General features: G+C 44.1%; 2 protein-coding genes across 4 annotated transcripts in view; one reads left to right on the top strand and one right to left on the bottom strand.

Moving 5' to 3' along the window:
• The window catches only part of LOC140732394 (uncharacterized), a 105,055-nt gene extending 81,691 nt beyond the window's left edge, over window positions 1-23,364 (top strand). Inside the window, exons 7-13 of one of the 3 annotated variants that reach the window (XR_012100068.1) lie at window positions 3,694-3,855; window positions 4,426-4,562; window positions 6,979-7,085; window positions 9,767-10,164; window positions 11,120-13,416; window positions 19,979-20,600; window positions 21,749-23,364. Coding sequence is in view for 1 of the 3 variants with exons in the window: in XM_073054981.1 (XP_072911082.1) it covers window positions 3,694-3,855; window positions 4,426-4,562; window positions 6,979-7,085; window positions 9,767-10,164; window positions 11,120-11,126 (811 nt within the window). In the remaining 2 variants the exon portion in view is untranslated. Of the gene's footprint in view, window positions 1-3,693; window positions 3,856-4,425; window positions 4,563-6,978; window positions 7,086-9,766; window positions 10,165-11,119; window positions 19,423-19,978; window positions 20,601-21,748 lie in introns of those variants that run through there. The other 2 variants (XR_012100067.1, XM_073054981.1) reach the window with 2 other exon arrangements.
• A 2,242-nt stretch (window positions 23,365-25,606) lies between these two features.
• LOC140732393 (WD repeat-containing protein 48) overlaps window positions 25,607-27,398 on the bottom strand; it is a 95,009-nt gene continuing 93,217 nt past the window's right edge. The window contains exon 19 of the mRNA XM_073054979.1: window positions 25,607-26,843. Coding sequence (XP_072911080.1) covers window positions 26,748-26,843 — 96 coding nt within the window. The 3' untranslated portion in view covers window positions 25,607-26,747. The remainder of the gene's footprint in view (window positions 26,844-27,398) is intronic.

Below are 27,398 nucleotides of genomic sequence, written 5' to 3'. Positions count from 1 at the left end.
CCCCGTCTCTTCTCACTTCCCTATTGCGTCCCTCTGGTGCCCCTCCTCTTTCCCTTTCTCCCATGGTTCACTCTCCTCCCCTGTCAGATTCCTTTTTTTTCAACCCTCTATCTTTTCCACTAGTTTCTTACTTCATTGCCACCCCACCCACCCACACACCTCCCCCCTCACCGGGTCTCACCTATCAGCTTCTAGTCTGTCCTCTCTTCCCTCCCCCCAGGACACCTCCCTCTTCCTTTCCAGTCCTGAAGAAGTCTCAGTCCAAAGAAAGATTGTTTATTCATTTCCATTGAAGCTGCCTGACCGGCTCATTCCTCCACCTTTTGTGTGTTGTTCTGAATTTCCAGCATCTGCAGAATCTCTTGTGTTTGAATAAAACATTATTCCTTTGTTTTACGCACCATTCTCTTGATACTGTTGTGTGTGAAAATCCTGGGAGATCAGTTTCTGAGATATAAACCACCCCATCTGGTTATCATTCCATAGTCACGGTCACTTAAGTCAAATTTCTTCCCCATTCTGATATTTGACCTAAGCAACAACTGAATCTCTTGACCATGTCTGCATACTTTTATGCATTGAGTTGCTGCCATATGATTGGCTAATTAGATACTTGCATTAACAAACAGGTGTACCTAATAAAGTGGCTACTGAGTGTAATTCAAAGCTAACTCATTTCATTGTCCCAACATTCCCATAAATTTCTCGCTGGTTTCCACCTCTCTGTTAAATCCTAGAGCAGGATTTCGACAAGCTGATGGCTGACAGGATAAAGCAAAAATTATTTCCATTGCTGGGGGAGGCAGAACTAAAAAAAATCAGACAGTCGTCCCTGGCGTTAAAATTTAAAAAATAAAATCTTATGCATGAAGACCCTGGTTGACGTTATAATTTGTAATGTTGTTTGAGAGAGAAATATTAACCAGGAACCTGGGATAGTTCCTATTTTTTTTTGCTCAGGATAATCCAGTAGAAGTTTGCACATCCACTGATGGGGCAGTGTTTCAAAAACTCATCCCAAGTAGATCACCTCCCTCAGTGTGGCACTGCAGTGTCCCCCTGGATTATTGTGCTCCTGTCGCCGGAGAGATGTTTGATTCCACAAGCCTCCAGTGCAGGGCCACTGGCTGAGACAGCAACAAAGCATAATAGCTGGGAAATAGATGGTAGTGGAAGGGACATATCAGCGGCAACAGCAAAGTGATCATGAAGTGTGAAATAAATGACAAATGGCTGATTGATAAGAATGAAAGGAAGGAGTGTCAGTGTCTATAGAACATATAGTTCAGTATCTATAGAACATATAGTTCAGTATCTATAGAACATATAGTTCAGTATCTATAGACATATAGTTCAGTATCTATAGAACATATAGTTCAGTATCTATAGACATATAGTTCAGTATGTATAGAACATATAGTTCAGTATGTATAGACATATAGTTCAGTATCTTTAGAACATGGGACAGTTCAGTATCTAGAACATATAGTTCAGTATCTAGAACGTAGAGCAGTTTAGTATCTATACAACATATAGTTCAGTATGTATAGAACATATAGTTCAGTATCTATAGAACATAGAATAGTTCAGTATTTGTAGAACAGCCTCTCCTGATAGAACATTGGCGACACGGTAGTGTAGTGGTTAGCACAACAGTTTTCAACATCAGCAACCTGGGTTCAATTTCCGTCGCTACCTGTAAGGAGTTTGTACGTTCTCCCTGTGATTGTGCAGGTTTTCCGGTTTCTTCCCACAGTCAAAAGGTGTACCGGTTGGCTAACTGGTCATTGTAAATTGTCCTGTGATCGATCGGGGTGGTGGTGGGGTCACTGGGCGGCGTGGCTCAAAGGGCCGGAACGGCATACTCAGTGCTGTCCAACGCATGCCGCATCTTGGCAGACCTCTCCACATGGATGTAGATTGATAGATGGATAATGTATTAGAATCAATGTAAGTAAAAATACCCATGAGTGTAAGGATGTCAGCATGGCAGCATCGGGGTTGATGAATACTGTCCTCGGATTTGCTGAGCGTTAGAAACATAGAAAACCTACAGCACAATACAGGCCCTTCGGCCCACAAAGTTGTGCTGAACATGTCCCTACCTTAGAAATTACTAGACCTCCCCATAGCCCTCTATTTTTCTAAGCTCCATGTACCTGTCCAAAAGTCTCTTAAAAGACCCTATCGTATCTGCTTCCACCCCCGTTGCCGGCAGCCCATTCCACGCATTCACCACTCTCTGAGTAAAAAACTTACCCCTGACATCTCCTCTGTACCTACTCCCCAGCACCTTAAACCTATGTCCTCTTGTGGCAACCATTTCAGCCCTGGGAAAAAGCTTCTGACTATCCACACAATCAGTTCCTCTCATCATCTTGTACACCTTTATCAGGTCACCTCTCATCCTCCGTTGCTCCAAGGAGAAAAGACCGAGTTCACTCAACCTATTCACATAAGGCATGCTCCCCAATCCAGGCAACATCCTTGTAAATCTCCTCTGCACCCTTTCTATCATTTCTACATCCTTCCTGTAATTCCCCTTACTCCAATTAAACGCTTTTCTAATTTGTCTGTTCCTATCTCTCTCCAATGCTATTGTAAAGGAGATAGAATTATGATCACTATCTCCAAAATGCTCTCCCACTGAGAGATCTGACACCTGACCAGATTCATTTCCCAATATCAAATCAAGTACAGTGTCTCCTCTTGTAGGCTTATCTACATATTGTGTCAAGAAACCTTCCTGAACACACCTAACAAACTCCACCCCATCTAAACCCCTTGCTCTAGGGAGATGCCAATCAATATTTGGGAAATTAAAATCTCCCATCACGACAACCCTGTTATTATTACACCTTTCCAAAATCTGTTTCCCTATCTGCTCCTCGATATCCCTGTTACTATTGGGTGGCCTATAAAAAACACCCAGTAAAGTTATTGACCCCTTCTTGTTCCTAACCTCCACCCACAGAGAGTCCGTAGACAATCCCTCCATGGTGTCCACCTTTCCTGTAGATGTGACACTATCTCTGATCAACAGTGCCATGCCCCCACCTCTTTTGCCTCCCTCCATTGTCCTTTCTGAAACATCTAAAACCTGGCACTTGAAGTAACCATTCCTGTCCCTGAGCCATCGAAGTCTCTGTAATGGCTCCAAGTATAGCTCCAAGTCCATCATAGCTCCAAGCATACTGATCCACGCTCTAAGCTCATCCGCTTTGTTCACAATACTCCTTGCATTAAAATAGACACATCTCAAACCTTCAGTCTGAGCACGTCCCTTCTCTATCACCTGCCTATCCTCCCTCTCGCACTGTCTACAAGCTTTCTCTATTTGTGAGCCAACCACCTCTTCCCCAGTCTCTTCAGTTCGGTTCCCACCCCACAACAATTCTAGTTTAAACTCTCCCCAGTATCCTTAGCAAACCTCCCCACCAGGTTATCGATAGGTCCCCCTGGTATTCAAGTGCAATCAGTCCTTTTTGTACAGGTCACTCCTGCCCCAAAAGAGGTCCCAATGATCCAGAAATCTGAATCCCTGCCCCCTGCTCCAATCCCTCAGCCACGCATTTATCCTCCACCTCATCCTATTCCGAATTCTTGGATGCGTTTTGCCTCCTGCTCGGACCGCCACCAGTGACTGGTTCATTTCGTTGTTGCTGAGTGTGGTTTTCTTCTCTTCTGCCTTAGTCCTGATTATCTGGTCGATGCCACTTTAAGTTCCTCTGTCTTCCCTTTCCCCATGGTCGGCTGCCAGTGCTCGAGCTGCGTCTCCTTCTTCACCAACTACAAGCTGACCAGCCGTCGGAACGGCCACGACAAGGAGATCAAGCCGCTGCTGCACTTCCAGAGGTGAGCTCCGTGTTCGGTCCACTCGCCTGCCCTAGAGTTGGAGGCCTGTCTATGTGTGAGAGGGTGGGCTTGTCTTATTTTGTTCTGTTATTGTTGTTGTCCGAGCATTGTGGGTATGCTGTATTGGCACCTGTGGGACTCTGAACTTTGGTATTGACCCACCCACCCCCCAAAGGGAACTTCTTCGCTCAAAGGCTGGTGAGAGCGTGGAATGAGCTGCCAGTGGAAGTGGCGGATGTGGGTTTAGTTGAAAAAGTTAAGCAAACTTTGGATAAGTATATAGATGGAGGTGGGGTGGTTTGGTTCTGGTATGGATTGCTGGGACAAGGTAGAATTACAGTTCGGTGTGGATTAGATGGGCTGAAGGGCCTTTTCAGTGCTCTATAAGTCTATGATCAAAAAATTCCCCAAATTTAACTAAGTTTGAGGTGAGAAGTTAAAGAAATCTTAACATATCACCCCCCCCCCCCCAGTCTTCTCATACTGGGGCAGGTTTAATAGTTAAAACAAAAAGTTCTATTGAATGGTTTGATACTCCATTGTTTAACTTTTCCCCTGGTCCTCCCACAGACAGAAACTTCCTATCAACGTTAACGACTATGTCATTGTAAACGGTAACAAGTCAGGCACAGCTCGCTACGTTGGCCATTTAGACAGTTCGGGAATGGCCAACGCGGTCTTCGTTGGCGTTGAGCTGGATGAACCTAGTAAGTATCGTTGCCTCAAATTCACCCTCTCTAGGTGCACTGTGGGTGTTGTGTTTAGCACTAACACTGAATTGGGTGACCCACACAGAAAAATATGCTAAATTGGCAAAGTTTATCTTTATTTTGAAGTCTGTAAGATATAGGAGCAGCATTAGGCCATTTGGCCCATTGAGTCTGCTCTACCATTCAATCATGGCTGAATTTTTCAACCCCATTCACTTGCCCTCTCCCCGTAACCCTTAACCCCCTTGCCAATCCACAACCTATCAATTACTGCCTTAAACACATCCAATGAGTTAGCCTCCACAGCCCAATATGGCAGTGAATTTCACAGATTCACCATGCTCTGATTGAAGAAATTCTTCCTCATCTCAGTTTTATAGGGATGTCCCTTTATTCTGAGGCTGTGTCCTTGGATCCTACGCTCTCCTACTAATGGAAACGTCCTCTCCACATCCAATCTATTTTGACTTTTCAGTATCCAGTTCGTTTGTTATGTGCCGTGCCCTATGAGGTAGGCGTTTATGGTCTTTCCATTACCATGACTGTTTTTGGCAAGTTTTCTACAGAAGTGGTTTGCCATTGCCGCGTTTTGGACAGTGTCTTTACAAGACGGGTGACCCCTGCCATTATCAATATTCTTCACATATTGTCTGTCTGTCGTCAGTGGTCACGTAACCAGGAATTGTGATCTGCACTGGCTGTTCATACAACCATCCACCACCTGCTCCCATGGCTTCACGTGACCCTGATTGGGGTGGGGTGGGGGAGACTAAGCAGGTGCTACACCTTGCCCAAAGGTGTCCTGCAGGCTAGTGAAGGGAAAGAACACCTTACACCTCCTTTGGTAGAGACGTATCTCCACACTGACACCCATTCGGTATACAGTAGGTTTCAATAAAATCATTAAGATAAAAGTAATTGCAAGTGTGTTTTCCTCAGGCCTTTTAAATGTTCTAAACATTGAACACTTTTAACAATAGCTGTTTGGACTGTTTCCCATGATCCTTAGTGGCAGTAACATGGCTGTTAAGTCGTTGCCACCAAGGATCATGGGAAGCAGGTCCAAGCCTGAAAGTGCACTCTTTGTGGCAGCATTAAGGAGAAGGGAAGTGTCTTCACTTTACTTCCAAACAGCCCTGTGATCTTACCTTAACATTCATTGGCACCAAGATTCTGTGAGCCACAGAATGCAGATGGAGATCAGAGGGAACATTTCTTGGCACGTAGTTAAAAATAAGATATAGATTACAATACTGTTGGACAATAACACCTTTTAAAAGACACAGGTAATGAATAGGAAATGTTTAGAAGGTTATAGTTCAAACACTGGCAGATGGGGCGAGCTTGGATGAGAAACTTGGTTGGCACCAACCAGATGGGCTGAAGGACCTTTTTCTGTGCTGTATGACCTTAGTTGTCAACTTGGCCTTTGCTTTTTATGGTGTTCTGTACAGGTTATAGGACAGTAGATCTAATCAAAGTCCATTTCTCCTGGCAGTAGGGCCATAGGTATATTGGAACACAGGATAATTTGCAAAAGAACTGAAAGAAGGCTTGGGAATGCACGTGTTTTTTTTTTGGATTTAAATATTGATATAGGTGCCACTGGATCAGATAGTCTCTGGAGTGACTTATCAAAAAGGAACAGGGCAAACACTTCAAGGGGAAACATTCTTAGAGCAGTAGGGAAAGTGCTGGCGAGTGAGTTATCAAAGAGCTAGCACAGACACGATGGACTGAATAGAGAGAGACATCCCTTTTGAAAAGAGATGAGGAATTTCTTTTGCCAGTGAGGCGGTGAATCTGTGCCACAGATGGTTGTGGAGGGCAAGTCATTGGGTGTATTTAAGGCAGAGGTTGATAGTGTCGTGGTTTCTCGTGCCCCACAAATGACCAGGAGACGGAGAAGATTCTTCAAGAAGGGTTAAACTTTAATTTGCAAATCAAAGCTGAGACAGTCATTGAACTAGTCGCTGATTGCCCACCGATCCTTTGGACATAGCATTTTTTATAGCAATCTCCTGGTCCAGTTGCATTAGCATATCTATAGTCTATAGTTGCGTATCACAGGTACATCCGCCACTATTGTTTCTACCCATTGACTTAATCATGTTCTAATCTACATCTCTTAGCTACCTCTCATTAACACATCATTGTCTTCTACATTCTAAGGATTTCATTCTCCTACTAAATTGGGTAAATAGGTTCCTGATTAGTCAGGGCATCAAAGGTTATGGGGGAGAAGACAAGAGAATGGGAAATAGATCAGACATGATGGAATGATGGAGCAGATGCGATGGGCCGAATAGACTAATTCTGCTTCTATGTTTTATGGTCTTAACAAGAAGTGTGTGCGGCATGCTTCTTTACAACGTCCAAACTAAAGGTTCTCAATTATCTGCTTGGATTTCAGGTGGGAAACACGACGGCGTATTTGAAGGAAAGAGATACTTTCAGTGTTACGAGAACTTTGCCATATTTGTCCCCGTGCATGAGATATTTTACGTTATAAATAGAAAGGTAGGATGGGAAACAATCCAAGTTGAAATTGTGACTTGGTGCTTACACATATACAGAACTTTTAATATAATGCAAGCTCTTGACAGAGGTCAAAAGAAATGGAGACCTCCTTTTATAAATGAAAGTTGTAAAAAGGATTTCCAAAGTTGTGCTCAATGGTATTGGATTTGGGAAAAGGCAGGCTGTGGGTGGGGCAGCTTCAAAGAGCTCAACGTTTACAGGTTGTAAACGTTCTACACTTGCAGAATCACAACCACCAGCTGTGTGGTGAAAAAGGCACAACAGCGCCTCTTTCACCTCAGACAGTTGAGGAAGTTTGGTATGGGGCCCACAAATCCTAAGAACCTTTTACAGGGGCACAATTGAGAGCATCCTGACTGGCTGCAACACTGCCTGGTATGGGAACTGTACTTCCCTTAATCGCAGGACTCTGCAGAGAGTGGTGCAGACAGTCCAGCGCATCTGCAGATGTGAACTTCCCATGATTCAGGACATTTACAAAGACAGGTGTGTAAAAAGAGCCCGAAGGATCATTGGGGACCCAAGTCACCCCAACCACAATCTATTCCAGCTGCTACCATCCGGGAAATGGTACCACAGCATAAAAGCCAGGACCAACAGGCTCCGGGACAGCTTCTTCCACCAGGCCATCAGACTGATGAACTCACGCTGATTTGAGTGTACTCTCTATTCAGATTCAGATTCAAAAACTTTATTGTCATTCTAACCGTACATCAGCTCTGCAGGGCAGAATGAGACAGCGTTTCCCAGGGGCAAGTGCAATCATAACATAACAAACACAACACTAAATAGTAAACACGACAATAAATAGTAAACACAACAATAAATAGTAAAAACACAACAGCCACATGTCAGTTAAAATCAAGTTGTAAGTGTCCAGTGCAAGTTAAAAGTGTCCAAAGCAGAGTCAGGTAGAGCAGCTATTTAGCGGTCTGACTGCTGAGGGAGGAAGCTGTTTAGTAGCCTTGTAGTTTTTGTTTTGATGCTCCTGTAAAGTTTGCCTGATGGCAGTAGAACAAACAGTTTATGGAGAGGGAGTGAGGGGTATTTAATGATGTACCGTGTCTTCTGGAGGTATCGACTCTGAAAGAGGTCTTGGACAGAAGGTAGGGAGACCCCAATAACCTTCTCTGCTCCCCTAACCACCCTCTGCAAGGCTTTTTTGTCAGCAGCACTGCAGCTGGAGTACCAGGTTGTGATGCAAAAGGTCAGCACACTCTCAACCACGCCTCTGTAGAATGTAGTTAAGATGTTAGTGGGGAGTGATGCTTGTTTAAGTTTCCTCTGAAAGTACAATCTCTGCTGGGCCCGTTTCACAATCCCAGTGGTGTTCCTGGACCAGGTGAGATTGTCTGAGATCTGCACCCCAAGGAACTTGCTGTTTTCCACTCTCTCCACTGTGGAGCCGCAGATGCTGAGGGGTGTGTGCTCAGGCTGAGACCGTCTGAAATCGACGATCATCTCCTTGGTTTTGGTGACATTAAGCATCAAGTTGTTGTCACTGCACCAGCTCTCTAGGTGTTTGACCTCCTCCCTGTACATTGTTTCATCACTTTTGCTGATGAGTCCCACCACTGTGGTATCATCAGCAAATTTAATGATCAGGTTCTCCTTGAATCTGGCTGCACAGTCATGTGTTAGCAGTGTAAACAGCAATATTACATTAACTGTTCTATTTATTATAAATTACTATGATTGCACATTTAGATGGAGACATAACGTAAAGATTTTTACTCCTCATGTATGTGAAGGATGTAAGAAATAAAGTCACTTCAATTCAGTTCAAGATAGTCCAAGAACTTTGTCCCAGAACTGGTGATGTTATCATTGTAGAAAACTTTGCAGATATCCAATGTGAACACCAGCAAACAGATGATCTGTTGTGAATGAGGTTGATTTGAAGGGATAAATATTGAGAGGGCAGAGGAACTTTGATGTTGAAGACGTGACCTTCGGGAACACTCTTCCTTTTGGGAACTGGACAATGATAGTTAGGAAATTATTTTCCTGCTTGAACTTCCAGCAGCAAAATGCGAGGGGTAACATCCAAGAAAATCACCCAATTTATTTTCCCTCTCTCTAGACCAGAAGTACCAGTGTCTTTTGTACGGCTTGTACAGTAGCCCAGAGTTGAAAAGTAAATTCAATACAGCTCACAATAGAGCAACTCACACAAAATGCTGGAGGAACTCAGCCAGTCAGGCAGCATCTATAGAGAGGAGTAAGCAGTCGACATTTGGGCTGAGACTCTTCATCAGTACAGCATTTTGTGTATATTGCTTAAGATTTCCATCATAGAGCGTATCAGCATGGTACAGCCCCTTCAGCCCACAATGTTGTAAGATCAATTTAACCCTTCCTCCCTAATAGCTCTCTATTTTTCTATCATCCATGTGCCTATCCAAGAGTTTTTTAAATGTCCCTAATGTATCTGCCTCTACTACCATCCTGGCGGACATTCCGTGCACTGACCATTCTCTGTGTAAAGAACTGATCTCTGACATCCCCCTATACTTTCCTCCGATAACCTTAAGATTATGACCCCTCTGCATGCAATTGTGAATTTGCAGAATCTCTCATGTTTCTCTTATCAGAATACAATTGCTTATTGTGCTTGGCTAGACTGACAAGTAATGAAGGCTTTTCAAACTCTCCTGCAGCCAAAGAAATCCATTTCACCTCCAGCCTCGAGGTCAGCGCAACATCGGTGTTCCCTTGGCTCCCTTACCTCTCTGACCAGCAACGCCGGGGGTCGCGGTGAGCATAGCCATCCAGCCAGGAAGAAAAAGCAGCACTCGCCCAAGGACCTTAACCCAACCAGGAGAATGCTGAGGAGATCTGCTGCCTCGACCTCCTCCAGGGCATCGGACGCAGCCGCAAGCCCCTCTCAGGAAGAGTGGAACGATGGTAATGAGAGGACAGAGAAGGCACCGGTCTCACCCTTGCAGCCCAAAACCAACAGCCGGGGCCTCACCATCACCGCAAGTCTACCTCCTGACTTTAGTCACTACAGACCAGTCCACGCGCCAAACAGGACCGGCCCCAGGAAGGTTGTCAGGTGAGTCCGGTGAGGATCTTCTGAACCTCTCTGAGGAAATGTAATGGCTCCGCCACCCACTTTGAGTGGCCAGTTAGTAGGCAAAGTGAAGGTGACTTAACCTGCAAGAACCCTGAGGACTTCTTTACTGCTCTTGATATTGAAAGAAATTCACCTCTCACGGCAGAGCCAAAGTAAATTTATTATCAGTTTAACTATCCATGACCATGATAGTTCTTGGCAAATTTTTCTGCAGAAGTGGTTTGCCATTGCCTTCTTCTGGGCATTGTCTTTACAAGACGGGTGACTCCAGCCATTATCAATAATCTTCAGAGAGTGTCTGCCTGGTGTCAGCGGTCACAGAACCAGGACTTGTGATACACACCAGCTGCTCATACGACCATCCACCACCTGCTCCCACGGCTTCACTGACCCTGATCGAGGGGGGTAAGCAGGTGCTACACATTGCCCAAGGATGACCTGCAGGGTAGCGGAGGGAAGGAGCACCTTACACCTCCTTTGGTAGAGACTTTATCCTCTGGAAAGTTAGGGGATGAGTGGAGACTTGGTAGAGGTATACAAAAACGAGGGGTATAGACAGGGTAAGTGCAAGCAGGCTTTTTCCCCTGAAGTTGGGTGAGACTAGAACCAGAGGTCATGGGTTAAGGATGAAAGGTGAAATCTTTAAGGGGAGCGTGGGGGGTGGTGAGAGTGTGGAACAAATTGCCACTGGAAGTGGTGGGTTCGGGTTTGATTTCAACATTTAAGAGACGTTTGGACAAGTACATGGATAGGAGGGGTACAGAGGACTGTGGTCAAGGTGCGGGTCAATGGGACTAGACAGAATAACAGTTTGGCATGAACTAGATGGGCTGAATGATATTTTCTGTTCTGTACTACCTTACGACTCTAAAGGGTTTAGCGGGGGTACTGATAAAGGCTGTTGGATTTAGCGTTTGTTATGTTCTTCCTGCAGGCGATAGTGACGGAGAAACAGCACCAGGGGAGAGTGGTCAGACTGGAAAGAAGAATCCCAGAGGCGTACCGACCGATCGCCTTGTTTGTGAGCAACACTGAAACACACTTGTATCATGTAGACCTTGGGCTTGTGACTGGGGCCCAGCAAGTAGCATTAGTGAACCCACACTGACAATACCAAGACTGATTGAATCCAGGACTGGGTAGCACTGAGAGCCACACTGTCACTGTTTACTGTAGCGTTTAATACTGCTGGTACACAACTGTATCGAATAAAACCTGCACTGAAATCGGACTCAGCTGCTGTGCACTTGACATTGGTGATGCACTGACTCACGGCTTATGTTGCAGTAACCTTTCTCATTGGGTATAAAGTGGTGCCTCACTGCACAAGTCGCTGTTGAAACCACTGGGCCTGTTGGTTTACAGTGAAATTACATCAGTGATGTTATATTCTCTAGCTTTTGAGACAGTGGCTGGGCATCTAAATGTTGCCAAGTGAGGACATTTAGAGTTATAGTACAAAACCGTCCCAACTGGCCTATGCCATCCAATTACACCCATGGGACCAGTAATCCTACAAACCCATTCATCTTTTGGAACATAGGAGGAAACTGGAGCACCTAGAGGAAACCCACCAGGTCATATGGGGAATCTTCTTACAGAGTACGGTGGAATTGGACGCCGTTTGCTGGCGCTCTGATAGTGTTACGCTAACTTCTGTGCTACCGTACCACCCCCAACCTGATACTGAGAATCTGATCTCTCGTTTCTTCCACAGTAACTTCCTCCTTTCGTTCTGGTTGAGAACTGAGTGCTGAGCTGGGAGAGAACCTTCACTTAGGGGTGTGAAGCTTGAATTTAACCTCGAGGTCTATGTAAATGTCCCAGTGCCGTGCAAAATGTCCGGGGCACACATACTGTATATAGCTAGGGTGCCCAAGAGTTTTGCACAGTGCTGTATTTGTCAATGTGGGGCGGAGAGAGTTTGTAAATCTAGTGGGAGCAAACGAATTTGGGAAAGGCAGAGAAGGAATGGCGTGGGCAGGAGTTTTGGCATGGGTGCAGATACACCCAACCCTGAGACACCAGCCAAGGTCATTTCATTCCAAACAAATGGTTTATTGATCATGACGGAATGCTTCTCTGGTGTTTCCTGCTCCCTCCCCTCTCCTTTTCCCAATCATGATTCCCCTTTCCCTGCCTCCTTTCCACTCTCAGTCCACAACAGAGATGAGGAGGAATTTCTTTAGCCAGGGGGTGGTGATTCTGTGGAATTCATTGCCCCAGATGGCTGTGGAGGCCAGGTCACTGGGTGTTAAGGGTGTCAAAGGTTATGGGATGAAGGCAGGAGAATGGGATTGAGGGGGATGATGGAATGGGGAAGCAGACTTGAAATGCTGAAAAGCCAAATTCTGCTCCTATGTCTTGTGGGCTTGAGTTTACTTGCCAATGCAAGTGTAGATGGTTAGTCTTACTGGATGGGGGCCAGATGAAAACGAGCTCTGTCACTGCTTTTCAGGATGAGTCAATCTCTGTAATTGGGTTTTACTTCCAAGAATAATCCTTCTTGGCAAACCACTGGATGGTGAGTCAGAGATGAATTGAACTGACACAACCAAAAGTTTTTCTTCAAGAGTATCACATGCACAAAATGTTGGAAGAACTCAGCAGGTCAGGCAGCATCTATGGAGGGAATCAACAGTCAATGTGAGATGAGAAAGTCTGTAGATGCTGGAAATCCAAGCAACACACACACCAAGTGCTGGAGGAACTCAGCAGGTCAGGCAGTCGACCTTTCAGACTGAGACCTGATGAAGGATCTCGGCTCGAAACGTTGAGTGTTTATTCTTTTCCTTTGATGCTGCCTGGCCTGCTGAGTTCTTCCTGCGGTTGGTGTGTGAAGCAGTCAATGTTATGGGCCAAAACCCTCCTCTGCTTGAAACTGTTCCTCTGCATAGATGCTGCCTGACCTACTGAGTTCTTCCAGCATTTTGTGTATGTTACTCTTGATTTCCAGCATCTGCAGAATCTCGTGTTGTTTTTTCTTACAGCCTATGTAGCATCTAATTCACCAATTACTGTTCAATCATTAAACAGGCAGTGTTCTTCATTTTTGAACCAATCTCTAACTGCAGTGGCTGATTAAACCAGGCATATCGCAAGTCCAAACATGCTGGCATGAAGAAAAATCAGAATTCAGACCTCGCCAACGTTCATAACAAGGGCCAGAGGCGATCACCTGCCCAAAAGCAAATGATTTGGGCCTGAGAGTCAGGCGGGAAAACTGTGGAGGTACTCATAAAGCACTTATTTCTCCCCTATGGCTATTTCTGTACCTCGCCCAGGAGATTATGTGACTTGCCCTTAAGGCACGTTTGCTGGTGAAAAATTAGTAATTCTGTTCTCCGTGAGGCAGCTTTGATTAAATGGCTTTTTAAAAACCCTCCTTCGTTTGAATCTGCCCATCCTTTCTGTCTACCTATCATCTGCTGCCAATAATAAGCATGCAAGGATATATTTTTAAACCTACTTCAGTGGTCACGGCCTGATGTGCTGTCCACTATGCTTCTGTGATAATTCCCTTGAACTTCAGGGATGGTTAGGTATGGAACATCAGCCAACCGTGCTAGGAGACTGAGACAAATCCTTGTTTTAATGGTCGCAGGCGTAATGACGTCCTAGTTGAACGTCTCTTTAAAAACCCTTGATAATGCAGCTTGGGTGGAGGGCCCCCAGAACGCACATTCTTGACCAGAACAGGCATAGGTTCTCATTGCTTAACTGTTACTTTACAGTTACTGTGTCTCCTGGGCAAGTCCAGCACTTCTCAGCTCTCACCGCCCACCCTCCAGGAAGGTTATGTCCTGAGGAGGTGTGGTCGAAACTGCAGCTGTCCGTGGTTTTGCTGCATGTTCTGCTGGAAGTTGAAACGTTTAGGGGGAACCTGAGGGGATCTTCTTCACTCAGAGGGTGGTGTGAGTGCGGAATGAGCTGCCAGCGGGTTTGGTTGCAACATTCAAGAGATCTTTGGATGATGAGATGGGAGGATTATGGAGGAAGATTCTTCAGGTGCAGGTCAATGGAACTAAGCAGAATAAGTTTGGTGCAGACTAGATGGGCTGAAGGGCTGTAGCATTCTATGTGAGAGATACGTTGGCTGTTTCTGTAGTGTGTTACAACTTGATCTAATCTCTTTATGTAAGGCTTTTGTATTCACACTGTAGATGAAAATGTTAAGAAATATCCATATTCAGAACTATATTGGGCTTAAAGTGAATATAGCTTAGCTAACAATTGTTTAGAGCAGGGGTTCCCAACCTGGGGTCCATGGCCCCCTTGCTTAAAGGTATTGGTCCATGGCATAAAAAAGGTTGGGGACCCCTGGGTTAGACTGAATTAGTGTTTTTTTTTCTGTCTCTTGAGATGTTTTATCACATTGCCTGAAAGGTAGAATGTTAATGGACTTCGACTTGTTGGGCTGAAGGGTTCGTTTCTGTCCTCTGTCTCTCAGTGATTCCATGACAAGTTGCATTAATTGATATTGATAGTAAGTAACACATCATTTGTACAAGTCTCAGTCAACGGAGATAGATTATTTGCATCCTACAATAGATGGTAAACAAACGTCACCTGGAGCTTGAAGGGAGCTCCCGACTTCCATGGTTCACATTTAGACACTTCACCCCATCCATAATGAATTAGCAAGTGTGTGAGAGTGACAGGCTTCGAGGACTTTGTTATCCTTTAAGTGCCAGGGTCTGCGTTCAGGTGACGACCCAGTGCTTGGACAATCTAAACACCAGGCCAGATGGACTGAAAAGGCAGGGTGTCAGGACCGGAGGCGAGGGTTGAGCTGACTCTGCTCAGCAATGTTTTACTCCGCCCTCCTCAGCGCTGAGGCCGAGGCTTTGCCGTGCTCTGGCTGTTCCGGGCTTAGTGTCTGCGAGTTTCGGGGCAGTTTGTCTCCGTGTGATGGACTCGGGCTGAGACTGTGGGCCACTCCGGCTGCTCCCGACTTCGGGTTTATGGACTCAATTGCACTCTGAATGTTGATGCTTGCTTTACTGTTTGCAAGATTTGATTTGTTCTTTCCTCTCTGTGCATTGGCTGTTGGTCTTTTATTTAATTTGGGTTATTTTAGTTTTCTTGAGGCTGTCTATAAGCAGATATGTTGATTAATTCTTACATACTTTGATAGTAAAATGTACTTTGAACTTCAAGACAGAGAAAAGCAAAGCTTAGGCTTATCTTGAGAGGATCTCTGACTATTTTCTTGATCTGCTACTCAATGACTGTGTGTATGTCTGGATTTGGGCAAAGACAAATCGACTTTTACTTCTGTAACCATATTTGGTGCTGGTTTTGAACTGTTTAAGCCATCCTACTAATATACAAAGTGATGAATTAGGCAATTTGAAAATATACAACTCCCTTGATGTGGTTCTGGTTCTTTAACTAATCCAAAAATGTAGCTAGACAGGTCAGGCTGCTCTTGTGAACCTATCTGGCCACACCTAAAGGAAACCAGATCCTTGATTTTTATTGCTTTTCTTCCTGTAATCTAATAATTTCCTTTGCAAATTTACATTATTTGCAAAGAGAGCATCTTTCAATTACACCTTATTTTCTGTGCGACTTCCCAAAAAAGGTGAATAATCAAAGGATCGTAAATTTCTTATATTGCTGAGGCTAAGACGTTAACATACATACTGTTTTCACATCTCTCTCTCCTTTTGTGATGTCTCATTTTCCTAAATTTTCCAATTAAATGTGCTTTGTATCAGTTTGCTTTGACAAGGACAGTTACTTGGCAGTAATACAGTGCAAGGCTGCCAGGAAGGCGAGGGCGCCTCATGTAGAACACAGTAGCAAGCTGAACAGTGCACGTCGCACACAATATAACTCAGCCGTACAGATTAAATAAAGGGGCAGTAGAAAATGGATTTGATTTTCCCTGAACCCACTTATACCAGAATGAATGTGCAAAAACCAGATTAGACAAGAGTTTTACTGATTACAGTTCTTCATTGTGTGACTCAGTGGGTAGAACTGCTGCCTCCTCGGTCCAGTGGCCCAGGTTCAACCCTGACCATCATCACTACAGGGAGAAGGCAGGAGAATGGGGTTGAGAGGGATCATAAATCAGCCATGATGGAATGGCGGAGCAGACTCAATGGGTCATCTGGCCTACTTCTGCTCCTATCTCCTGTGCTGTCTGGAGTTTTCACGTTCTGCTTGTGACTGTGTGAGAACCCCTGGGTGCTCTGGTTTCAGACGTGTGGAATGGTCCCCAGTAAGGTGCAGGTGAGTTGAAAGCTCTGGATGGGAATGTTGGGAGAACAAACAATGCCAGCAAACCAGGTTCAATTCCTGCCGCTGTCTGTAAGGAAACTGTATGTTCTCCCTGTGACCGTGTGGGTTTCCTCCGGGTATTCTGGTTTCCTCCCACGTTCCAAAGATGTACAGGTTAGTAGGTTAATTGGTCAAATGGGTTAACTGGGCGGTGTGGTTCATTGGGGAAGGGCCTGTTACCTACTACATGTTTAAATACATACGCCTGCATGTTCTTTTAGAATAGAAGGCAAGGCTAACAGGCTTAGGGAACCTTGGTTTTTGAAGGATACTGGGGCTCTGGTTAAAAAAGAGGTAAAGGCAATTAGGATTAAATCAGCACTTAATGAGTATAAGAAATGCAAGAGAACACAGAAAGCAGGAGGGCTAAAAGAGGACATGAGTTTGCTCTGGCAGACAAGGTGAAAGAGAAACCCAAGGGCATCTGTAGATATGTGAAGTGCAAAAGGATATCAAGTGACAACATCGGTCCACGTGAAGATCAGTGTGATCTTCTGTGAATGGAGCCAGAAGAGATGGGGCAGATCTTTTGCATCTGTATTTACTCAGACAATGGGCACAGGCTCTATAGAACTAAAGGCAAAGGTGTAGTGAGGTCATGGACCATGTAATGATTACCGAATAGTGGGTGCTTGCTGTCTTGAAGCCGATTAGGGTGGCTAAATGCCCAGAGCCTGACCCCTCAGACCTTGTGGGAGCCTAGTCAAGAAATTGCAGGGGCCCTGGGAGAGAGATTCAAAATTTCCTTAGCCACAGGGAGGTGCAAGAGGACTGGAGGATAGATAGTGTTGTTCAAGAAATGTTCCAATAATAAGCTGGGGAGTTGCGAGCTGGTGAGCCTGATGTCATTTGTGGGCAAATTACGAAGGACAAGATGTACAAGTATATGGATACACAGAACTTGATCGGGGGTCGTCAACAAGACTTGGTGTGTTTTACGCCAAGTCCAACCAAAATTATAGAGCAGGGATTGCCAACCCTTTTAACACCATGGACCAATACCATTAAGAAAGCGGTTCGTGGACCTTGAGGAAGAAGTGCTAGGCACACTCAAAGGTAAGCCAGATGGACTACATCCCGGAGTCCTGAGAGAAAGGTTACTGAAGATGCATTGGTTATGACCTTTCAAGAATCATTTGATTCTGGCATGGTCTTGGAGGACTGGAAGATTGCAAATGTCACTCCACTCTTTAAGAAGGAAGGAAGGCAGAAGAAAGGAAATTGTAGGGCAGATAGCGTAATCTCAGTGGTTGGGAGAGCGTTGGAGTCTATTATTAAGGGTTTTGGGGTACTTGGAGACTAATAAGTCAAAGTCAACATGGTTTTTGTAAAGGGAAATCTTGCCTGACAAATCTGTTAGAGTTCTTCACAGAAGTAACAAGCAGGGTGGACAAAGGAGAGGCAGTGGTGTTATTTACTTGGATTTTCAGAGGGCATTTGATAAGGTGCCAGACATGAGGCTGCTTAACAAGATAAAATCCCATGGCATTACAGGAAAGATGCTGGCATGGACAGGAATGGCTAACAGGCAGGAGGCAGTGAGTGGGACACTAGAGGGCACAGCTTCAGAATTGAGGGACAACCTTTTAGAACAGAGGTAAGGAGGAATTTTTTTTTAAGCCAGAGAGTAGTGAATCTGTGGAATGCTCTGCCACAGACTGCGGTGGAAGTCAAGACCGAGGATATATTTAAGGCGGAAGTTTATAGTTTTCCTATCAGTCAAGGATTCTAAGGATATGGCAAGAGGGCAGGTGTATGGGGTGGAGTGGGATCCAGGATCAGCCATGATGGAATGGCAGAAGAAATTCAATGGGCTGAATGGTCTAATTCTGCTCATATGTCTTATGGACCCCAGGTTGGGAAGACCTGTTACAGAAGTTTGAGGCTATGAGAAGGGTAAATGAATGTGGTGGAAGTTGTCTACATGGACTTTAGCAAGCCCCTTGACAAGAGAGGCTGGTGCAGAGGTTAAGTCACTTGGCATTCAGGCTAAAGTAGTAAACAGGATTCAGAATTGACTTAATGAGAGAAGACAGAGTGACAGAATCAGAGTAGGGTAAAGGAAAACCCCAAGGCATTCTTCAATTATGTGAAGAACAAAAGGATGATAGGAGTGAAGGTAGGACCAATTAAAGATAAAAGTGGGAAGATGTGCCTGGAGGCTGTGGAAGTGAGCGAGGTCCTCAATGAATACTTCTCTTCGGTATTCACCAATGAGAGGGAACTTGATGACGGTGAGGACAATATGAGTGAGGTTGATGTTCTGGAGCATATTGATATTAAGGGAGAGGAGGTGTTGGAGTTGTTAAAATACATTAGGACCAATAAGTCCCAGGGGCCTGACGGAATATTCTCCAGGCTGCTCCATGAGGCAAGGTAAGAGATTGCTGAGCCTGTGGCTAGGATCTTTATGTCCTCTTTGTCCACGGGAATGGTACCAGAGGATTGGAGGGAGGCGAATGTTATTCCCTTGTTCAAAAAAAGGTAGTAGGGATAGTCTGGGTAATTGTAGACCAGTGAGCCTTATGCCTGTGGTGGGAAAGCTGTTGGAAAAGATTCTAAGAGGTAGGATCTATGAGCATTTAGAGAATCATGGTCTGATCAGGGACAGTCAGCTTGGCTTTGTGAAGGGCTGATCGTGTCTAACAAGCCTGATAGAGTTCTTTGAGGAGGTGACCAGGCATAAAGATGAGGGTAGTGCAGTGGATGTGATCTACATGGATTTTAGTAAGGCATTTGACAAGGTTCCACATGGTAGGCTTATTCAGACATGGGATCCAGGGAAGTTGGCCAGGTGGATTCAGAATTGGCTTGCCTGCAGAAGGCAGAGGGTCATTGTGGAGGGAGTACATTCAGATTGGAGGATTGTGACTAGTGGTGTCCCACAAGGATCTGTTCTGGGACCTCTACTTTTTGTGATTTTTATTAATCTCCTGGATGTGGGGTTAGAAGGGTGGGTTGGCAAGTTTGCAGACGACACAAAGGTTGGTGGTGTTGTAGATAGTGTAGAGGATTGTCGAAGATTGCAGAGAGACATTGATAGGATGCAGAAGTGGGCTGAGAAGTGGCAGATGGAGTTCAACGTGGAGAAGTGTGAGGTGGTACACTTTGGAAGGACAAACTCCAAGGCAGAGTACAAAGTAAATGGCAGGATACTTGGTAGTGTGGAAGAGCAGAGGGATCTGGGGGTATATGTCCACAGATCCCTGAAAGTTGCCTCACAGGTAGATAGGGTAGTTGAGAAAGTTTATGGGGTGTTAGCTTTCATAAATCGAGGGATAGAGTTTAAGAGTCGCGATGTAATGATGCAGCTCTATAAAACTCTGGTTAGGCCCCTTCATGTTGTCGTGAAATGACCTGATGATACTGAGTAGAATAAGGGGCAGCTAATCATGGCAAGGATCTCAAAGAGGCCCCTTCTGCTCACAAGGTTGAAAATCTTAGTAAGATCGATGAAGGCGATGTAGAGTGGTTTCTGCTGTTCTCTGCACTTTTCTTGCAGTTGCCTGAGGGAGAAGATGATGTCGATGGTGGACCGCTCAGCTCTGACCCCACACTGAGACTTGGTATAGAGCCTTTCTGTGAACAGCTGGAGCCTCTTCAGGGCGACTCCAGCAAAAAAAACCCCACAACGCTAAGAGAGATGCTGCATTAGTTGTTACAGTCACTCCTATCCCACTACCTATAAAGTGCTCCAAATGGCGTGCATCTCTAACAGCCTCTGACAACCAAGTCCAAATTTTGGTCTTCATGTATGCTTTGGCTACTAGGCCCGGCGGATCTGTTTCTATGGACATGAGAAGGGGCAAAGGCGGGCCACTGATGCCTCAAAACTAGTTGCTTCGGGCAAGTGGGGCTCGTCAGCCTTGGACGGCAACCCGCCTAGGAGAAGGAAAACTCTGAATTTAAACCTCCACTGCCTTGCAGCCAAACCCACCCATAACATGAAGTAAAGGGAATTACAGAGGCATGAGACAGAAGCTGGCCAGACTTGATTGGAAAGGAACACTGACAGGAATGACAGCAGAGCAGCAATGGCTGGAATTTCTGATAGCAATTCAGAAGCACATCCTTAAGAGGAAGAAGTATTCTAAAGGAAAGGTGACGCAACTGTGGCTAACAAGGTAAGCCGAAGCCAACAGGAAAGGCAGAGAGAGGGCATATAATGGAACAAAAATTAGTGGGAAGTTAGGGGCTTGGGAAGCTTTTAAAAAACACCAGAAGGCAACTAAAAAAAGTAATTAAGAAGGTAAAGATGGAATACGAAAGTGAGATACATTAAGTGTAAAAGAGAGGCAAGAGTGGATAATAGACCTCTGGAAAATGATGCTGGAGAGGTAGTGATGAAGAACAAGCAAATGGCAGACGAACTGAACAAGTATTTTGCATCAGTCTTCACTGTGGAAGACACTAGCAGTATGGTGGAAGTTCCAGGTGTCAGGGGTCATGAAGTCAGTGAAGTTACCATTACTAGACAGAAGGTTCTTGGGGAAATTGAAAGCCATGGCTAAAGAGATCATAGACATTAGTAATGATCTTTCAAGAATCACTAGGTTCCGGAAGACTGGAAAATTGCAATTGTCACTCCACTCTTCAAGAAGGAAGAGAGGCAGAAGAAAGGAGACTATAGGCCAGTTAGTCTGACCTCAGTGGTTGGGAAAATATCGTAGATTATTAAGGATGAGGTCTCAGGGTACTTGGAGGCACATGATAAAATAGGCCAGAGTCAACATGGTTTCCTAAAGGGAAAATCTTGCCCAATAAATCTGTAGGAATTCTTTGAAGTAACAAGCAGCATAGACAACGGAGAATCTGTTGATGATGTGTATCCGGATTTTCAGAAGACCTTCAACAAGTTGCCAAACATGAGGCTGCTTAACAAGCTACAAGCCCATGGTAGTACTGGAAAGATTCTAGCATGGATTAAGCAGTGGCCGATTGGCAGGAAGCAAAGCGGGAATAAAAGGAGCCTTTTCTAGTTGGCTGCCAGTGACTAGTGGTAGCTCCACAGGGGTCTGTGTTGGGACCAATTCTTTTTACATTTTATGTCAATGATTAGGATGATTAAATTGATGGCTTTGTTGCAAAGTTTGCAGATGATATGAAGATAGGTGGTGGGGCAGGTAGTTTTGAGGAAGCAAAGAGGCTACAGAAAGATTTAGACATATGGGCAAAGAAGTGGCAGATGGAATATAGTATCAGGAAGTGTATGGCCCTGACCAATCTAAAGAACTTGGGTCTTCACCATCAAAGTCTGATCTTCACCACACAGGTTTTGCGAATGTGCCATACTGCGAACAAAGGAGATTTCTGAGGACCTCAGAAAATATAACGCCCACCAGGCTGTAAAAGGATACAAAACCATTTCTAATGAGTTTGGGCTCCACCAATCCAGTCAGGCAGATGGCGTTCAAATGGAGGAAATTCAACACCCTCGCCAGGAGAGGTCGACCAACAAAAATCACTCCAAGAGCAAGGCATGTAATATTCCACGGGGTCATAAAGAACCCCAGGGTAACATCTAATGAGCTACAGGCCTCTCTTGCACTGGCTAATGTCAGTGTTCATGAATTTACCATCAGGCAAACACTGAACAACTATGGTGTGCGTGGCAGGATTGGAAGGAGAAAGCCACTACTGTGCAAGAAGAACACTGCTGTCCATCTAAATGACTCTAAAATAGAACTTCCTGGCTTAAATGAGAAGCATTATGTTTGGTGAAAAGCAAACACTGCATTCCAGCACAAGAACCTTATCCATCTGTGAAACACGGTGGTGGCAGTGTCATGGTTTGGGCCTGCTTTGCTGCCTCGGGACCAGGATGGCTTGCATCATAGATGGAACTATGAATTCTGAATTGTATCAGCAAATTCTACAGGAAAATGTCAGGGTATCCGTCCATGAACTGAAGCTCAGAGAAAGTGTTTAGTTAGTAACAAGGATGGACGTTGAATCTTTGGACACTGCCTCACTTTTTAAAAAAATATACATTATTTCTGTTTTTGCACATTTAAAAAAAATCTATTCAATATATGTAATTGATTTACTCATTATTATTTTTACTTTATTTATTATCATAATTTTTTCCCTCTGCTAGCTTATGTATTGTACTAAAATGCTGCTGCTAAGTTAACAAATTTCACGTCACATGCCGGTGATAATAAACCTGATTCTGATTGAGGAGCAGATGAGACAGATTCTGGAAAGGTGCAATAATAACAGGGTTGTCGAGATGGGAGATTTTAATTTCCCCGATATTGATTGGCATCTCCCTAGAACAAGAGGTTTGGATGGGTTGGAGTTTGTTTGCTGTGTTCAGGAAGGTTTCCTGACACAATATGTAGATAAGCTTACAAGAGAGGAGGCTGTACTCGATCTGGTATTGGGAAATGCACCTGGTCAGTGGGAGAGCATTTTGGAGATAGTGATCACAACTCTATCTCCTTTACCATAGCATTGGAGAGGGATAGGAAGAGACAAGTTAGGAAAGCGTTTAACCGGAGTAAGGAGAAATATGGGTGAACAATATTTAAAACAATTTTACAATCACAAGTGGAAGGTGCCCCTTTTTATAATGTGCCCCATTGATGTGTGCATGCAGCAGGGTGCTGTGCAAACTCCTGCCCCAAACCTGCCTATCATGGAGGGACTGGAAAAAAAATCTGCTTCGTCACCAATGCTGTTATCAACTATCAAAGTTAAACAAATTAATTAACCTGGACATTTTCTTTGGTTGGTTTCTCGAGCCATACACAAGAATAAAAAAAATGAAAAGTACTGTGGTAGGTCAACAGACAAATGGCTTGTTTAATATTGACACACCAGGCAGGATATAAAAAGAAAACTCACTTATTCCTATTTTGCTGATGGAAATTCACTCAGTGGCCAATTTATTACGTACAGGAGTGGAACCCAGTGTGATCTTTTGTTGCTGTAGCTCACCTGCTTGAAGGTTCGATATATTGTGCATTCCAGAGGGGCACTTCTCCACACCACTGTTGTAACGTGGGGTTATTTGAGTTACTGTCACCTTGAAACACTCTGCCCATTCTCCTCTGACCTCTTACTAACAAGGCGTTTTTGCCCACAGAACTGGCGCTCACTGGATCTTTTTTTCGTTTATCACACCATTCTCTGTAAACTCTAGAGATTGTCGTGTATGAAAATCCCAGGTAATCAGCAGTTTCTGAGATACTCATACCACCCCATCTGGCACCAACAATCATTCCATGGTCCAAGTCACTTAGATCACATTTATTCTCCAATCTAATGTTTGGTCCAAACAATAACCTAACACCTTGACTACGTCTGCATGCTTTTATGCATTGAGTTGTGTCACACCCTTAGCTTGGCTGACAGTGGAAGTGTATTGCAGCGCACTGTACTGTCAAGTAACAATATAGTTAATGATGAAGCAGAAATCCTAAATGTCTGGAGTTCTGAAAACAGTTTGTGAAGAACAAGTCCCACCTTCTATTCTATTTACAAGATATCTGAAAATCTATAGCCAATAATTAGTTTGTGAAGTATTGTCTCTGTTAAAACACAGAGTACAATACCACTATTTTTTTTACACAAATGATGATCCCCAACAATTATGAATACATATTCAAGTGTAGTCTCTGTAGCCAGAGGGTGGTGAATCTGTAGAATTAATTGGCACAGATGTCTGGAGGCCAAGTCATTGGGTACATTTAGAGCAGTGGTTGGTACGTTCTTGATTCACAAGGTGCAGGTTACAGGGAGAAGGCTGTGATAGCAAATCAGCCATAGTGGACTGGTGGAGCAGACTCAACGGGCTAAAGAGCCTAATTTTGCTCCCATGTCTCATGGTCTTATGGAAGGTCTTGAAGAAATAAATATTCAAGCCAAGTTCAAAGTTTAAAATAACACCATGAGATCAAAATTGCTCACCTGAGAAGGTAGAAGGGACCTCAGTTTAATTTCTTACCTGACATTCGACATCTCTGACAGGACAGCTGACCCCTGGTACTGTACTGGAGCATCAGCATAGGCTTAACCCTACAGTGGGACAAGAGACAGCTTTCCGACTTGGAGGAGAGAGCACTGCAGTGACCTAGGGAGGACAGCACACATCACCGTCTGGCATGGAGGAGCTGCAGAGGATTGCAAACTCAGCCAACTCCATCAGGGGTAGCAGCCTCCCCAGCATCAACGACGTCATTATGGGCCCCCATCACTGAGGAGGTACAAGAGCTTGAAGACATATACACTCAAATATTTTAGGAACAGCTTCTCTCCCCCCCCCCCCCCCACCTGATTTCTGAACAGACAATGAAACAGCTCACTATTTTTGGTTTCTTTTTGCACTAATTGCACTGTACTGCTGCTAGAAAACAATAAATCTCACAACATATATTAAACCTGATTCTGAGAGATGCACCTGTACAGAACGGTGAACATGTCTTTACAACAGAAAGGCTTGCTCACAGGCCTTAAACTACTTCACAACAGCTCTGAAAAAGCAGAATTGAGAGTGCTGTCCAGCTGCTTTTGTGAATCAGAAGCCACTCCAATGGTTTATTCCCACTAGCCAACCGCACTGGGTCTGTTGTCCATCTAAGTGTTGTTGCTAGAAGTACAAGTTAAACCAATCAATATTTAAAAGTGAAAGCATTCAACTGAATCTGAAGGTTGTTCTTCCCTCTGCACAATTCATAATCATGGGAGAAAGAAAACAGTCGAGGGAATGAAGGCTGAATCTATCTTCAAGTGGTCTTTGCACAAAGATTTCACTTCCTTTAAATTCACAGCTAAATTCTCTTCAGGCACTCTAGTACAAGAAACATTAACAGTCTTGTTTTGCCTCTTCTACAAGTACATAAAACTTTTAATGTCAATACAGAAATGAGCTGGTGTACACAGATCAATTGGTAGAGGGAGACAACAGCAAAATCCAATGGACATAAAATGGATCAATGCTTTTTAAAAAAAAGGCAATAACTTGCCTCGGCATGATGAAATTAATTGTCCTCTGCTTTTACATTATTTAGATTTATTAATTGCACCCAACAGCTGAAGTTTACAATTGGAAATATGAACTGGAGTTTGCATTCAAGGGTGTCCTGTCTGTTTTGTGTATCTACAGTATGAGATTGAAAGCACTACATTGGTTTAAATATTACTTTATTTACGCCTTAATGTTTCAACTCTGGATTTCTAGTATCCAAAAAAAAATTGCAATCAGCTACAAAGTCTCAAAAGCTTTCCTTTTTTAAAAAAAAAGTTTTAAAAAGTTGTCATTTAGCTGAATAAAAAAGTACAGTATTTACATCAAACTCCTCCCAAGGTAGGATCTGGATATCGGTGGTCCTTCAGACTACTGGATTTCTTTCTAAAGGAAAACAAATCACTTTGTTATTGTATTCCGCTTGGTTAGCCTGGACTCAGAACCTTTCCATGAATCCACACCCACTGATGATAGTTCTAACAAGGAACTTGACCTCGCAACCTCAAAATTGTCCCCACTAGCCCTGCTACCTTGTACTTCGTTCTCTGGAAAAAGTATCTCTACAAGATCTCATCTCTGCTGGATTAGCTCTGATAGTGTAGCACCGCTAAATAAACCAAATAAATATTGAGAACAGTCAATCTTGTGGGAGAATTTAAATTGAGCTTACAGCTTGGTTCCAACACAAGCAATGAATCTGCTCTTTGCATGTTCCCTTTTGATTTCATTCAGCCACCGTACCTCATAAAGGAGCCATCAGGACGGTCGACACTTGGATGCCATTGAAAAAAAATGCCTGGAATGTATGGAAATATAATTTACAGTGACAAATAACATCAGATCTAGAAAGGTGACTAGTGTGTGGTGCCAAGGCAGACATATCTGAGAGGGCAACAATGTGTTAGGAACAAATAAAAGGACATCTACTGGATGAGGTGGTTATGTTCATTATCTGGAGCATTTATCTATGTATTTTACCCTGTACAGTGTATTAATCACCACACTATAAATCTATCAGAAATCTGTGGCCTGCTCATTAAGACAGTGCACTAGGAGTTGCTTTAATTTACATTCTGCATCCTTTCTAAATTATATAACATTGGAAACGCACAAATAACTTGGCGCCTTTTCCCCAGACAGGATAATTCAACGAGCTGGGTCTAATGTGGAGAGCGGTGCAAGGAGCACTGATACTACTCTTTCCACCCAGTACAGGAAAGGAAATTAGGCGCAGAGGGAAAGTTCAGAATGAAACTATTGGCTTCTACGAGTCAAGCCCTTTTCCTTCTTCGAGAGGACATCACGTTGACTTCTGCCGATAGTGAAGCGTCAGGTCCCCTCCACTTTTCCAAATGAAATGCTTCACTGTCCGCAGATCCATGTTTGGATCAAGCACCTGCAACAAGGTTTAGAGAAGGTGGTGCTGTCAATGAAAACATTTGATAATGCTTCGTCGCAGTAACAATTGAGATGGCATGGCTATCCAGATGCATCATAGTGTGATATGGCAACTACTCTGCCCGTGACCAAGAGAAACTGCAGAGAATTGTGGACACATCTCAGCCTGACACAGAAAACCAGTCGTCCCTCCATGGACTCTGTCTATATTTCTCGCTAACTCGGTAAAGCAGCCAGCAGAATCAAAGACCTCACCCAACCCGGGCATTCTCTCTTCACATAATTTATTAAATAAGCTAGAATCAAATATACAATAAATAATATGGTACCAAGTCCCAGTGATACAAAAATCTGAAAGCACATACCACCAGACCCAAGGGCAGCTTCTATCCTGCTGTTATAAGACTATTAAACGGTTGCCCAGTTCATTGAATAGTCCCTGGTATGAGATGGACTCTTGAACTCGCTATGGCCATGCACCTTATTGTCTGCCTGCACTGCACTTTCACTGTAGCTGTAACACTTTATTCTCCATTCTGTCATTGTTTTTTTT

The sequence above is a fragment of the Hemitrygon akajei genome, chromosome 8, assembly GCF_048418815.1.
Source record: "Hemitrygon akajei chromosome 8, sHemAka1.3, whole genome shotgun sequence".
Taxonomy (NCBI): domain Eukaryota; kingdom Metazoa; phylum Chordata; class Chondrichthyes; order Myliobatiformes; family Dasyatidae; genus Hemitrygon; species Hemitrygon akajei.
The sequence above is the reverse complement of the archived record's forward strand: the minus strand, read 5'-3'. Positions and strand labels throughout refer to the sequence as shown.